This window comes from Typopeltis vanoorti, chromosome 6 (genome assembly GCF_054136105.1).
Source record: "Typopeltis vanoorti isolate ZY-2024b chromosome 6, IOZ_Tvanoo_1.0, whole genome shotgun sequence".
Lineage (NCBI taxonomy): Eukaryota > Metazoa > Arthropoda > Arachnida > Uropygi > Thelyphonidae > Typopeltis > Typopeltis vanoorti.
Genome location: NC_143554.1, coordinates 65,174,611 through 65,188,516, shown reverse-complemented (window position 1 = coordinate 65,188,516; position 13,906 = coordinate 65,174,611). Strand labels below are relative to the sequence as shown.

The window sequence follows — 13,906 nt, the reverse complement described above, 5'->3', positions numbered from 1 at the left end:
GAATCCAGTTCACTGTAGAAAATAACAATGGTATGCCTTTTCTAGATGCTTAAGTCACGTCTTCCAAATGGCACCTTTTCTTTCTCAGTTTACAGAAAATCCACCCACGCAGGTAGGTAAAGACATAAGCTTTCCCATCATCTCCCATCTTAACAATATATTAACAGCCTTGTCAACAGAAAATCCAACCTCTGTTCCAATCAGATTTCTCTCACAGTTGAAGTTGTCTTTGTTTTCCAAACCTTCCTGTCCAATAGATATAGTGCCTAAAAGATTAAAAAAAAAAAAAAATTGTTCCTCCCATCTCTCCATCATAACATACTGATTACAGTAATGCTATTACTGCACCTTATTTTTGAGGTACCTCAGCAAAAATGTCTAGTACTTGAATGAAATATAATCTATGTACTGCTTTCAAATGTCATTTGAGACTGGCATCCCTTGCCTACTGTCATAAGGACCCATGTCTCCTCCTCTGTTCCAACTTTATTGTTCTTGAAACATCATATTATGGTCAAACTATAAGATCTGCTACCATCTGCCTTGGTGAACATATGAAATATAGCTGGTGCCACAACTATGGTTAGTCAGGTCTAGTTGAGAATGCCTTGGATACTTTGCACAGGATCAGGTGGAAAAAAAATATTGTGCTTTATCAAGTAAATAACAGTAAATACAAACTTGAAAGACCTTTTTTAGAATCTATTACTATTTCCGATATCTGGGGCACCTCAGCAGAAATAGCCAGCACTTGAATATAATCTCTGTTCTTTCAAACCTCATTCAAAACTGGCATCCCTTACCTGCTTTCCTAATGTTCCACTTCCTCCCTCTCTGTTCCAGGTGTTTACTAGGTTCATTGTTCTTGAAACTTATATTATGGTCAAACTGGAAGATCTGCTAACATCTGCCTTGCCGAACAAGAAATACAGCCGATGCCATGACTATTAGTCAAGTTTAGTTGAGAATGCCTTGGATACTTTGCACAGGATCAGGTGTAAAAAAAAATATTATGCTTCATCACAGCAAATACAAACTTGAAAAACTTTAAGTTTTTCAAATTTGTCAGAAAGGCTTAAAACGTTGATTATACATGCTTACTAAATAACTTAAAGGAAATTACAACTTACAATAGAATATACATTAAATCAAACTTTAATATATTTCCAATATTTCGGCAATGTTTATTTATTTAAGCCTTGATTTAAGCCTTCCAAATTTGGGGCAGTCTCATGCAACCAAACTTGTTGAGGTTTGGCATGTTTCTTAGGGCTGAGGCTGATTCCATGAATAGTCTTTCATATTTGAACTTGCTACAGTGTATTATTGTAGCTTTCTTCCACTGTATTCTGTGGCATGTATCCAGAGCATGGTCTGCAAGATCAGAGTGGCTGTACTGGTGAAACCCAATGTAGTCCTTGTGTTCTGAAATTCGAATATTTGCTGTCCTGCCTGTTTGGCCAAAGTAGGACAACTTACAGCTGCAAGGAACCTGGTATACACCAGGTAGGTCTAGGGGGAGTGGTTGGTCTTTAGTGGAGCGGATAAGGGATGCCAATTTTCTATATGGTCTGTAACAAGAGGTCAAGTCATGTGTTTTTAAGATTTTAGTAATTTTTTCCAAGGTGCCTCGGATGTAGGGAATGGTGATGGATTTAGAGTAATCTTTGTTGTGAAGGGGAGGGAGGTGGGAGGTTGTGGTTTACTGGTTTCAATATTTTTTGGATTTTTCTTTGGGGGCAGGTAGTCATTGGCTGAGAAAATATTGAGGATGTGATTTAGGTCATTGTCATTTGAACAGATTAGTTTATCCCTGTTGTATAGTGTCTTAACAACTCCATATTGTTGTAAGGGGGGGGATGGTGGGATTGTTGGTGAATGTATCTGCCTGTATGGGTGGGTTTTCTATAAACTGAGAAAACCAAGGTTCCATCAGGCTGACGGGTGACTAGTATAAGTCTAGGTCTGTCTTGTTACAGACCATATAGAAAATTGGCATCCCTTGTCCGCTCCACTAAAGACCAACCACTCTCCCTAGACCTACGTGGTGTATACCAGGTCTCTTGCAGTTGTAAGTTGTCCTACTTTGGCCAAACAGGCAGGACAGCGAATATCAGAATTTCAGAACACAATGACTACATCTGGTTTCACCAGTATAGCCACTCTGATCTTGCAGACCATGCTCTGGATACATGTCACAGAATACAGTGGAAGAAAGCCACAATAATACACCGTAGCAAGTTCAAATATGAAAGACTATTCATGGAATCAGCCTCAGCCCTAAGAAACATGCCAAACCTCAACAAGTTTGGTTGCACGAGACCGCCCCAAATTTGGGAGGTTTGCATCAGGAGACCTTCAGCCCAACGGCCAAGAATACCTACATAGCTCGCTAGGGAGCACAATCAAGACTTTTAGGAAAACCATAGCTACCTCACTTAGTTCTCATTTACTGTGTTTAGTGCCTGCATGCACGTCTTTATTGTAAGTTCCTTTTGAAGATGGCTACGTGACGTTGCCAAAATATTGGAAATATATTAAAGTTTAATATAATGTATATATTTAATGTATTTAAAAAAACAGATTAATCTAAATATGGTTGTGTTAAACTTCCCAAGATTTGGGCAAGTTTGATTCTCACACCTTCCGCTCAACAACTAAGGCTAAACAGCACTCATAAAGGGTGTCCCTCGTAGCATTTTAGCCTTAAAATAGTGTAATTGCTTCACTTATTGTTGTATGTGTTACAACACTTAATATTGTATTCCTGAATGTGTCTCTGTGATGGAACCAAATATAAGAATGATTACACCTGTTGTTTAATTATTTGTCTATGTTGTATATCCATTGAACTTCTTTATCATCATCCAAACCCAGGAGACCAAATCTGTACATAATCCAGCTGTGGTCATATCAGGACCTTGTCAAATGCAAAATGATTTTCTTACCTTATATGTCAAGGTTCGTTTTATAAATGCAATTAAGTTCTAAGTTGTACTTTCAATTTTAACAATATGACGGAAGTTTTTTCACTTGGTTATGCTACCAATTATATATTTGGTTTAATCCTTTATCCAAGTCTTATACCACCTTTACCACGAGTTGCCCTAGTCCTGAAAATACTTCAGGCGGAAACGTTGTTTGCTTACACTTGGATAAAAGGATTAAACAAATATATAACTGTTAACAATATGACCTTTGAACTTAAGTTTCCTATCTGCAATAACTTCAAGATCTCTTAGCCTCATCAATTTTTTCTAACATATTCCCCCAATATAATATGCTGTGAAATCTCATCCAGCAAAGAGCATAGCTTTACACTTACTAACATTGATATGATGGCAATTATCATTTGTCCACTATTCCATCTTATTCAGATCATTCTGAAAGAGCTATATCAGTAACATACCTGATTGTCCTGCCTTTCTTTGCAATTGGCAAATAATTGAACATCTCCTGTCAGGTCTTTCCTAATATCATCAATATATAAATTGAACAACAATGTCCAATGACTGATCCATGGGTCATCCTGAATCTGGTTATCACAAAACACCACTGGTCATCTACTGTATACCACTTTCTGATACCTATCTGCCAGCTACTCACTTATCCAAGTCAATAGTTTATATTCCAATCCCATATTCTCCAGTTTATGCAGCAACCTTTTTTGTGGTATCTTATCCCAGAGTTTAACAATACCATAGTGCATCCATTCCATTTTTCTAACATGGATATAATATTTTAAACTATGAGCAAATTGCTAAATTTGACTTCCCTTTGGTAAGCTTGTGCCATTCTTTGCAAAGTATGACTTATCTGTCAACCTATTTCTATATGTGAGTTCTTACCAACTTCTCTAAAATCTTCACCACCACTCCAGTGATTCTGATAGGTTGGTAGTTAGACATATTGGTTGTTATACCCCTTCTACAGCAGAACTATCATACATACTTTCCATTCCTGTGAGATCTTTCCTGAGCTGACATTCAAGTTATACCAACATATCAAGGACCAAGCCAATTCAGCTGAACAATTTCTTTAGCATATGTGCTATCCTGTTATCTGGTCCTGTTACTCAATTGATAGCAAGTTATGCAACAGCTTTTGAATCTCATCCTCGTGCAGCTTTCTCTTGCTCTCTCTTCATGCAGTGTAGTGGTAGCACCTACACCTGGTTGATGGATCTTAGGGAAGTGGGAATCATCTGCTTCTGACACAAGGGGACAGTCTGCATTCACTAAAGCTATTCTTCTACATTCATTTCTTTTTTTTACTTGCAGCATTACAATAAAATTCTTTTGGGTTCCATTTCTCTTGCAAAGTCTATTTCTTTTCATACTCTGATTTAGTTTTCTGTGCAATACTTGTAACTGTTCTGGCCTGCACTTTATAAATTTCATAACTCCTCTCTCGTTTAGTCTCATAATATTCCTTCTAGATCATCTTTTTCTTCTGAATCTCATGCCGAATATTTTGCTCGTAGTCTATTTAATCTTCAAACTCTAGGGACACATTCAGATACTAACTCATTTAAGCACATTTTCGAAGCTTTCCCATACATTGCTGATATCTTTCTCATCCAGTAACTGATACATTGGACTAAAAATAGTATTCTCCTGTATTTCTCATAATTTCCAGCTTTGTAATTCAGCATGTAACCTGTCTTAATTGGAACATTCATATAGATAGCTACTTCCCAAGAAACATTACTCTTATTGCTTTCCTTTGTTCCTACACTAACTGGATACAAATCATCTGATATCATTAGTAGTATCCCTTCCCCTTAAATTCTGTCCCTTCTGTAATACCTAAACATAATATACCATTTACACCCAATTCTAATTACTACATATTCTGATTGCTAAGTTTCATTTCGGTAATGCCAATAATCTTAGACTAAAACATGTTCACCAAAGCAAAAAAACTCAACCTCTTTGTTTCTGATGCTCTTGGCATTTGTGTATAAATTTAACATTTTATCATGTTACAGTACCCTAATGCTAGGGCAATAACTATCACACATCAGTGGCATGCATACACATAGTGTGCACACTATTGATGCATTCTTTACAAGTATATGTCAAAGCCTAACCAACACCTTCCCTAGGCATCTTGTCTGTCATTCGCTGATTCACTCTCCATGTGACCAAGGTACCTTAAGTACCTTAAATTGCTTGGCGGGAAACTATTTCGATGTCCTGGACATGATGACGTAATATGAGGCCTCCTGAATTTTTAATATTGAAAGAGAAGCAAGAGAAACAAAGGCTGAATGGATGAGAACTAATTAACATTGATTAAAATAAAAGTACAGATATTTGGTACTGAAAATAACAGTACATCATCAATGCGTAGAAACAAGCAAATCAAAGAAACAAGAAACATACAGCACTTGGTGGTTTACCAATTAAAAACTGTTGCCACATGCTAAAACGTAATATTAATAATATTATTAAAAGATACTTTTGGTGGTTAAATAAAAATAAGAATCTCCCACTTTTAGGAGAGAGAGCCAGTTGTTCTAATTTAGATTTGGCCAATGTAAAAGAGCTTTGCTACTCTCTTTGAAAAGGCGTTCATGTTTAAACCTACTTCTATGGAGAAGACAAGCTTCATCCCACTGGATACTGTGTTTAGTGCCAATACTATGTTTTGCTAGACCAGACTTTTGAGGTTTCATGTATTCAATATAATATTGATGTTCATTAATTCTTTTTCCACAGAACAGAGTAGGTTTTTGATAAACACTTGTTGATAAATTACTGGAGGCTGTGTGTGTAAGAAGGATGTTCAAGAATGGTAGACTATCAGCTTTTACTTTTTCTATGGTGAATTGAATGCACGGTGAAGGCTATTGATCTGTTGTAGGAAAGTGGCAAGTTCATTTTCAGAATGAGGCCAAACAGTAAAGACATCAACATAACAAAACCAATGAGCGGGTTGGGGATGAATGGATGAGAACAAGGTATCTTCCAGTTGATTCAAAAGATAGTTTGCCAAAGGTTGGAGATAGAGGGCTACCCATGGCATTGCCTTCAACTTGTCTATAGATCTTGTTTTTCCCAACTGAAATATCCTGATTCTATAACAAATTCAAAAATCTTTACGATATCAGGAAGGTAATCATCGTATAGTAAATTCACAATATCATATAATGGAATGTTGGTAAAGAGGGAAAAAACAATGTCAAAGCTGGCTAAGGAATCCGACTCTTGTATTTTGAATATCCTCGATTTTCTCAAAAATGTGTGGAATTCTTGATGAATGATCTGGATTGTCCAGTATGGGCAATTAATAAACGTGACAAATTTAGCAATTCTTTAGATGGGAGAGTCAATACAATTGACTCTCCAATTCTCTAGATGGGAGAGTCAATACGATGGGATACAATTGACTCTCCAATTCTCTAGATGGGAGAGTCAATACGATGGGTCTTACTGGATAAACTTCTTTATGAATTTTTGGGAGGCCATATAAACGAGGAGTTCTTCCAAAATGAGTGAGTAACTTGTCCAAAGTATTCTGATCCCAACTAATAACTTCATCAAGCAGCTTATTTAATTGTTTATTTGTGTTTTTGTAGGATTATAATTAATTCTGAAAATGAACTTACCACTTTCCTACAACAGATCAATAAATAGCCTTCACCCACAATTCAGTTCACCATGGAAAAAGAACAGGCTGGCAGTTTACCATTTTTTGGACATCCTTAGGTGCATAGCCTCTGGTAATTTATCAACCAGTGTTTATCGAAAACCTACCTTTACTCGTAAATATAATCATCAAAAGTCTGCTCATCATGCCTCTCAAAAAATTGGTGTTATCAAGTTTTTAATATTAATAGAGCACATAATGTGTGCTCCTCTCCCTCAAGTTTACAACAAGAAGTTCTCACTATCAAAACACTGATGGAATTTAATGATTACAACCCTAATCAAATCTAGCAGATAATTGACTCCTATGTTCCAACATCTCAAGATTAGTCAACAAAAAATAGGGTTCAAATTCCTTATATTTCTGGCATCTCTGAACTGATTGGTAGAATTTTGAAGAAGTATAATCTCATTCCCACATATTTTCTTAACAAAATTTCTCATCTGTTGCCGTCTACAAAAGACAAACGGTCACCTTTATCATTAGCTGGTGTTTACCAGGTACCTTGTGAATGTAATCTAATATATTTTGGGCAGACAGGCTGTTCTGTGGAAAAAAAAGAATTAATGAACCTCAATATTATATTGGATACATGAAACCTCAAAAAGTCTGGTCTGGTACAACATAGTATTGGCACTAAACACAGTATCCAGTGGGATGAAGCTGCTCTTCTCCATAGAAGCATTTAAATATGAACATCTTTTCAAAGAAAGTTGCAAAGCCCTTTTACATCGCTGAAATCTGAATCAGAACGATTGCCTCTCTTTCCCAATAGTTTGGGATATTCTTATTTTATGTAACCATCAAAAATATCTTTTAATAATATTATTATTTATTAATATTGATTTCTAGCAAGCGACAACAGTTTTTAATTGGTAAACCACTGACTGTATGTACCTTGTATTACTTTTTCTTTGATTTTGTTTCTACTCACTGATGATGTACTGTTATTTTCAGTATGAAATATCTGTACTTTTATTTCATTATTTATTCTTTAATGTTACTTTATATTTATCTATTGTATCCTTGTTTTTCAGTGTGGATATATTGTATTTAATTTTTTGGTTCTTGCTTTTAAATATTTTTTTTAGTTTCATTTTTATTTTTACAATCAATAATAATCCGTAAAGGCATCTGCACCTCTCTAAACTCTTACATCCATCAAAGAGGTTCTCCAAGGTCTGTTTATTAAAATATGGTCTATTTGGTTTTTGGATTTCTTATGAGGTGACATCCAAGTCTGTTTATAGATGTCTTTATGTTTAAATAAGGTTCCTCCTATGATCACATCATTGAAAGTGCCAAAGTCTTTTAGGATCTCCCCTAAAATTTTTACTTTTAGGGGAGAGGATTTGTACTTTTCATTACAGTTTCCTAAATCTTCTTTTCCCATTATTGGTTCGTATTCCACGTCAGTATCTCCTACTTTTGCATTCATATTGCCTATAATTTAAAGCATATCTTTATTTTTTACTTCATCTACTTCTTTTTGCAGCATATCATACAAGTCTTCTTTCTCTTCTGTTTTTGCATTGTCTGTTGATCCATATATGTTTATTATAGTCACATTTCTGTGTTTAGTTTCAAATCTAGCTTTGATGATTCTTTCAGAAACTGGTTTCCATTCAATTAGTGCTCTTCTAGTATCGGTTGTTAGCATGAAAATAAAATGTATTTGTTTATTATTAGTTGGATTTGTCCATTACCGTTCCATCTTGCCTCGTTTAGACCTAGTATTTCTATTTTGTATCTGTCTATTTCTCTGGTTAGTAGATTAGCTTTTCCACTTTCATACAAAGTCCTAATATTCCAGCATTCAATTTTGGTTAAAAGTTTTGGACTAAAGAGGGGTTTTTCTTGGAGTTTTCTGCCTGTCAGCTTCCCCAGTGGGGGAAGCTTGGTTTTTTGTTGGTTTTCCAACAATGATTGAGGTTTCTGTAGCAATATGTTTTTTCCATATTGTAGTTGCTAGCCACAAGTACAACCCTCCTCCTTTCTCATCTGGGCTTGGGACCGGCGGTGGAGTTAATTGACATTCTAGTCAACATAAAAAGAGAAGCGAGGAAGTTGTTCTTGTTAGGCTCCTCATAGGTGACAATTATCTTACACATTCTTATTTACTGAGGACCACTTGTGTGTGAAAAAAGCAACATGCTTCTTATTATTTGTCATATTCTGGTTGAGTGTCAGCACTTTACACAAGAGAGGAATGAAATTTTTACCTATCTAGCCAACCCATATACACTCGGGCAGATATTTCAGACTCAGACAGATGGCAGGATGTTTTTAACCTTTTACAAAGAATTAATTTGTACAGACACATTTGATTGTAATTTTATTTATATGTATTAATAGATACTACATTGCTTAACTTAATTTTTGTACATACACATTACTTACTCATTTATCCTTGATTATTTATGTACTGCTATAACCTTTGACCTTGTGTACTGCTGTAACCTTTGCTGGGGGTGCAGGGTTGTACCCACAAATCAACCAACCAACCACCCATTCATCCAAAATACTGATGGGTTTAAGAGATCAGTTGGAATCATTAAATATGTAATTCTGGACTTTCATTTTCCTATCATGACCTGATGGTATTAGGGGGATGGTAAAAGACTTGTCTTCATTGATAGCAAGACTTCAGGGAGTAAAATATTGAGTCGCATGGTCTAACAACTCTTGAAGATCTATCTCAGTTTCAGTAACAAGTATCAAATTGTCTTCAAATGACATCACATTTGATATTGTTACTCAATATCAATAACATTATCTTTAATATTGTTACTCAGTAACAATATTAAAGATAAAGACACCAAGAAATTTTAGGCTTGGTTTTAATCTTTATCCCAAGGAAGCAAACATTTGGTTTGCTTCTTTGGGATAAGGATTAAAACCAAGTAAAATAACTTGGTGTCTTTAATGTATATGAGGATGAGCTGAAAAGTTCTTGGCCTAACAATGAAAAAACGAATTTATAATTTCAAAATTATTTTTATTTTTCAACATAATCTTCCTTAAGACTAATACATTTATTCCTATGCCATTATCCCTTCCCTGTAGTGGTTCTCAGTAAGATCTGCAAAATACCCCTCTAGAGCTGCTATTGCCTCTTGATTTGAAGAAAAACGTTGCAGTCAAAAGGAAGAGTTTTAGTTTTGAGAAGAGATAGAAGTCAGAGGGAGCAAAATCTGGGGAATAGGGTGGATGCTCAAACACTTCATAGTGCAGATTCCTTATTTTCCCATTGCCAAAACACCTTTGTAGGCAGGCATATTGTCCTGATGAAAGATGATTTTTTTCTTCTGCAAACTGGGGCTTTTCTCACGAACTTTTTCATCTAGCCTGGTTAAAATATCGGAATAATATTCCCTGGTTATTGTTTTACCCTTTTCAAGATAATTACTAAACAAAATGCCTTTAGCATCCCAAAACACTAATGCCATGACCTTTCCTGCTGATCGAACAGACTTTGTCTTCTTTGGAGCTGAACAACTGGCTTCTGTCCACTCTTTGACTGCTGTTTGGATTCTGGTGTGTAATGGTGAATCCAAGTCTAATCCATAGTAATAAATCAATGCGCAAAATCAGTTTTATTCTTGTTAAAACGCTCCAAGCACTGTTCAGAGATTTTCATGCGATTGCATTTTTGATCTGCTGTGAGCAAGTGTGGCACCCATCTTGTGCAAAGCTTTATCATTTGCAAGTCTTCATGCAAAATATATCCTACACGTTCTTTTGAACAATATAGTATCAGCAATTTCATGCACTTTGACTCGCTGGCCATCCAATACCATATAATGCACTTGATCAATGATTTCTGCTGTTGTTACACTTTTTGGACGTCCTTCACATGGATCATCTTCAGGGCTGGTATGGCTATGTTTAAACTTGGCAGTCCATTTTTTAATTGTTGAAAAGGAAGGAAAAGAGTGCCCATAAACATGAACTTCGAATGAATTTCTTTTGGCATTAAACTTCCTTTTACAAAGAATTTTATAACCACACAATACTCAATTTTATCAATTTCAAGGGATACAAATAACTTCAGACAGCTGTATAAAACAAACTACTTGATAGAATAAGATGTACCAACTTAGAAAAAAAAATCGTACCGATAGTGTTGCCATGTATGGTTGAGGCTGAGAACATTTCAGACTACCCTCGTAATAAACCCAAGGTAAAAAACTTTCTACAATATTAAAGATATTCTTCTATAAATAGAAAATTATGTTAAGTGATAAGGGATCTCCATGTCTAACACAACATATAGAAGCAATATGTGATGTTTTTGTTTTGAATACTAATTGCAATAGATGACTTATTATATAACTCAAAAATATAATCTTTAAAATGAAAAGGACAACCAATCCTTGAAAGCACTTCAAGAATGGAAGACACTGTCTCCCATTCTTGGAGATAGTATAGGAGACGCTGTCAAAAGCTTTCAGTAAATCCAATCAAGCAGTCAAAAGTGGAACTTGTGATCGATGAGCTGTGGAAATTAAGGCAGTTACTATGACGATATTTTTGACACATGCATCAGCAGGAATGAAGGCTCTTTTGCTGAACATCATGAGGAAATATCTTCTTTAATGCATTACTAATATTTTGTGGAATAGTCTAAGAAATATAGGGGTTATAATAATAGGTGTGTATTGAGACAGATGATTAGCATTTGATTTTTTAGCAATGAAAATAATCCCTGACTTTTTAAGCAGTGGAGTAGTATGATTAATAAGCAAGAGAAGTTTTAACATCTCCTTTAGTATCTTGAGAGAAACCAGGACCAGTAGCAGAAAAATTTTCCAAAGGCAGCTAAAAGGAAGTTAATGCTACCTGAAAAGTTTATATTATTACCATTGTAGCATCTTGTACCTGTTAGAGGCTTAATGGATAAAACAACACCTGAGAAAGGATTACAAATAATATTCATTTCTTCCAATAAACATGGAGTATCATGTACCCCCCCCCCCCCCTCCATACCAATGGTATGGATATGTATTAGTGAATGGAGAAGACATAACCAAGAGCTAGACATGTGGAAATAGCAGGTGAGGGGAGATTGGCTAAACCAATTGTCAGGATGATCCTGATGGAATACCTAGAGGACGATCACGAGTACATTGGATGGATAATGTCCAAAAAAGACTTGCATGATATGGACTTACATTTCAGTTCAATTCATGAATTGAACTGAAAGAGCTCAAGATAGAAAAGAGTGGAGAAGATGATAAAGCAAAGAACTTTAGATTTTCAGTAAGGTCAATAACAAGTGTGTGTGCATGTGTGTGTGTACATCTTGCCTAGTTGTCTATTTTGGATGGTCAATTCCTTGAGTTTGAAAAGTTCGTATAAATGTTCCTCACATACTAGATTAGACCTGAGTCGTTATAACTAAATGATGTCATTGCTACCCAAGTGCACTGTGAAATTCCTTTTAAATTGTTTACCTTAAAAAAATACAAAAAACAAAAAAACTTTTGTTGTTTTTCAATATTATTTTAAGCATGACAGGTTCTATAATTACTTTCATCTTAATATGTTGTATAGAAAATTTTTGGTTTTGATATTTATTTAATGGAATATAATGCAGATTAGTGTTGCATCTTATGTTACTTCTATTTATAATGTATTAATGAGTGTAAATTAAAAAAAAAAATTTAAACACAGCATTTAATGTTAATATTACTGCTCTCTCAGATGCTGTTAACATCTAAATATTTGATTTTTATTTAGGCAGCAGCCCTTGCTTTACATGAAGCTCATTTAGCAGGTTCCCAATTATCCAACATTCCAGAGAAAGTGAAAGAGTATTTAAATAGGGTAGAAGACTTATTAAAGCTTCGTAAGTTCTTTGTGTGTATGCATACATGTGTTAAAGAATCTTTTTATCATTATAAGCCTTCTACAATTTTCCAGATTTAAAAATTGGAAAAATTCTACACTGTAAAATATTTTTATATCTCAGAATTGCTCCATTCAAAGACTTTCTCTGTCTCTTAAAACATCAATTTCTTATCAAAATTATGTTGCAGGTGTTGGCCAAGTAATAGTTCTGTGTGATTTTAATGATATTCCACAATTTGTAAATTTTAATGAAATTAATGTTGATGTATCTTGTTTTCTCCTGAAATGTATACAAACCATATATGTTTAATCATATTTAATTTTGACATTCATGCATTTTTGTATTATCAGAAACTATTTCCTAAACTTGGAATTCTTTGGAACCACCGTGAATAATTTCACACTGATTTGTTTTGAATAATACAGTACTTTAGCACAACAACAACAAACAGCTATGGAGTAGTCTGAAAATCTGAATTTGCATAAAGGTTTCATCAAGCCATAAAACTGAAAATGCTTTGTCATATGATTTGGTTTGAAAAATAAGAAATTTTCATGTTTATTTTATTTTATTTTATTTATTCATTTATTTTAATCACAAAGCAATAGATTCTTGCTTCTGGTCTGTTAATATCTCAATAAAGGTCATAGATAAGTTTTCATTTTAAAATCAGCTGAAATATTTAATTTTGCTTTTATTTTGAAGTAAATTTATTAACTGTTTAGTAAACAAATGAAGGCACAACTTGTGGACTGTCTTAACATTTGATAATTCTCCTAGTGAAAACGTTGGCAAATGTATCAAAGGAAAAGAAGAAGTAGTTATTCTTAAGTTGTTTGAGCATGTAAAGAATGGGACCCGCTTCATCGTCATTGTTTATCAGTTTTCATCCACTCTGTAGAAGAAAATCTAGCAGAGTAGATGAATATTGACGAACACATGCAGTTTATCACTGTACTGGCTGTAAAATTGTATTATTATGAATCTTGATAAAAACTGTGAAAGAATTTTAGTGTGTCATTTATACTAATTTATTTTATTTCATCACTTAAATCACATTATGGTGCTTTGGAGACATGGGAAAGGTATAATTAGTGGATTAGAGGTGTACTGATGAATTATTATTATTGAGACATTGGTCAAGTAAAACTGCTAATCCAGAAGGCTGTGGAACCAAAGGTGCCAGAAAACTGGTGGGTGTACTTATACCTTGATACTTTAGTATATCTTGTTGAACATCATCTACTTCAGCTGCTTTTTTCCATATTTCATTTTTAACCTCGCATATTGTTAAATACTTCTGATTGCATTCTGCTTGAATATTTTCTGCCACTGTTCTTTCACAGCTCATTTCGTTTAATTACTTGTAAGAGAATCTGAGATTATTCCCTTACAGTA

At 34.6% G+C, this 13,906-nt stretch overlaps 1 protein-coding gene across 1 annotated transcript in view; it reads left to right on the top strand.

The window, feature by feature from the left end:
* LOC150105502 (calpain-7-like) overlaps positions 1 to 13,906 on the top strand; it is a 237,561-nt gene that overhangs the window by 25,273 nt on the left and 198,382 nt on the right. Inside the window, exon 3 of the mRNA XM_090394849.1 lies at positions 12,397 to 12,505. Coding sequence (XP_090250975.1) covers positions 12,397 to 12,505 — 109 coding nt within the window. The remainder of the gene's footprint in view (positions 1 to 12,396; positions 12,506 to 13,906) is intronic.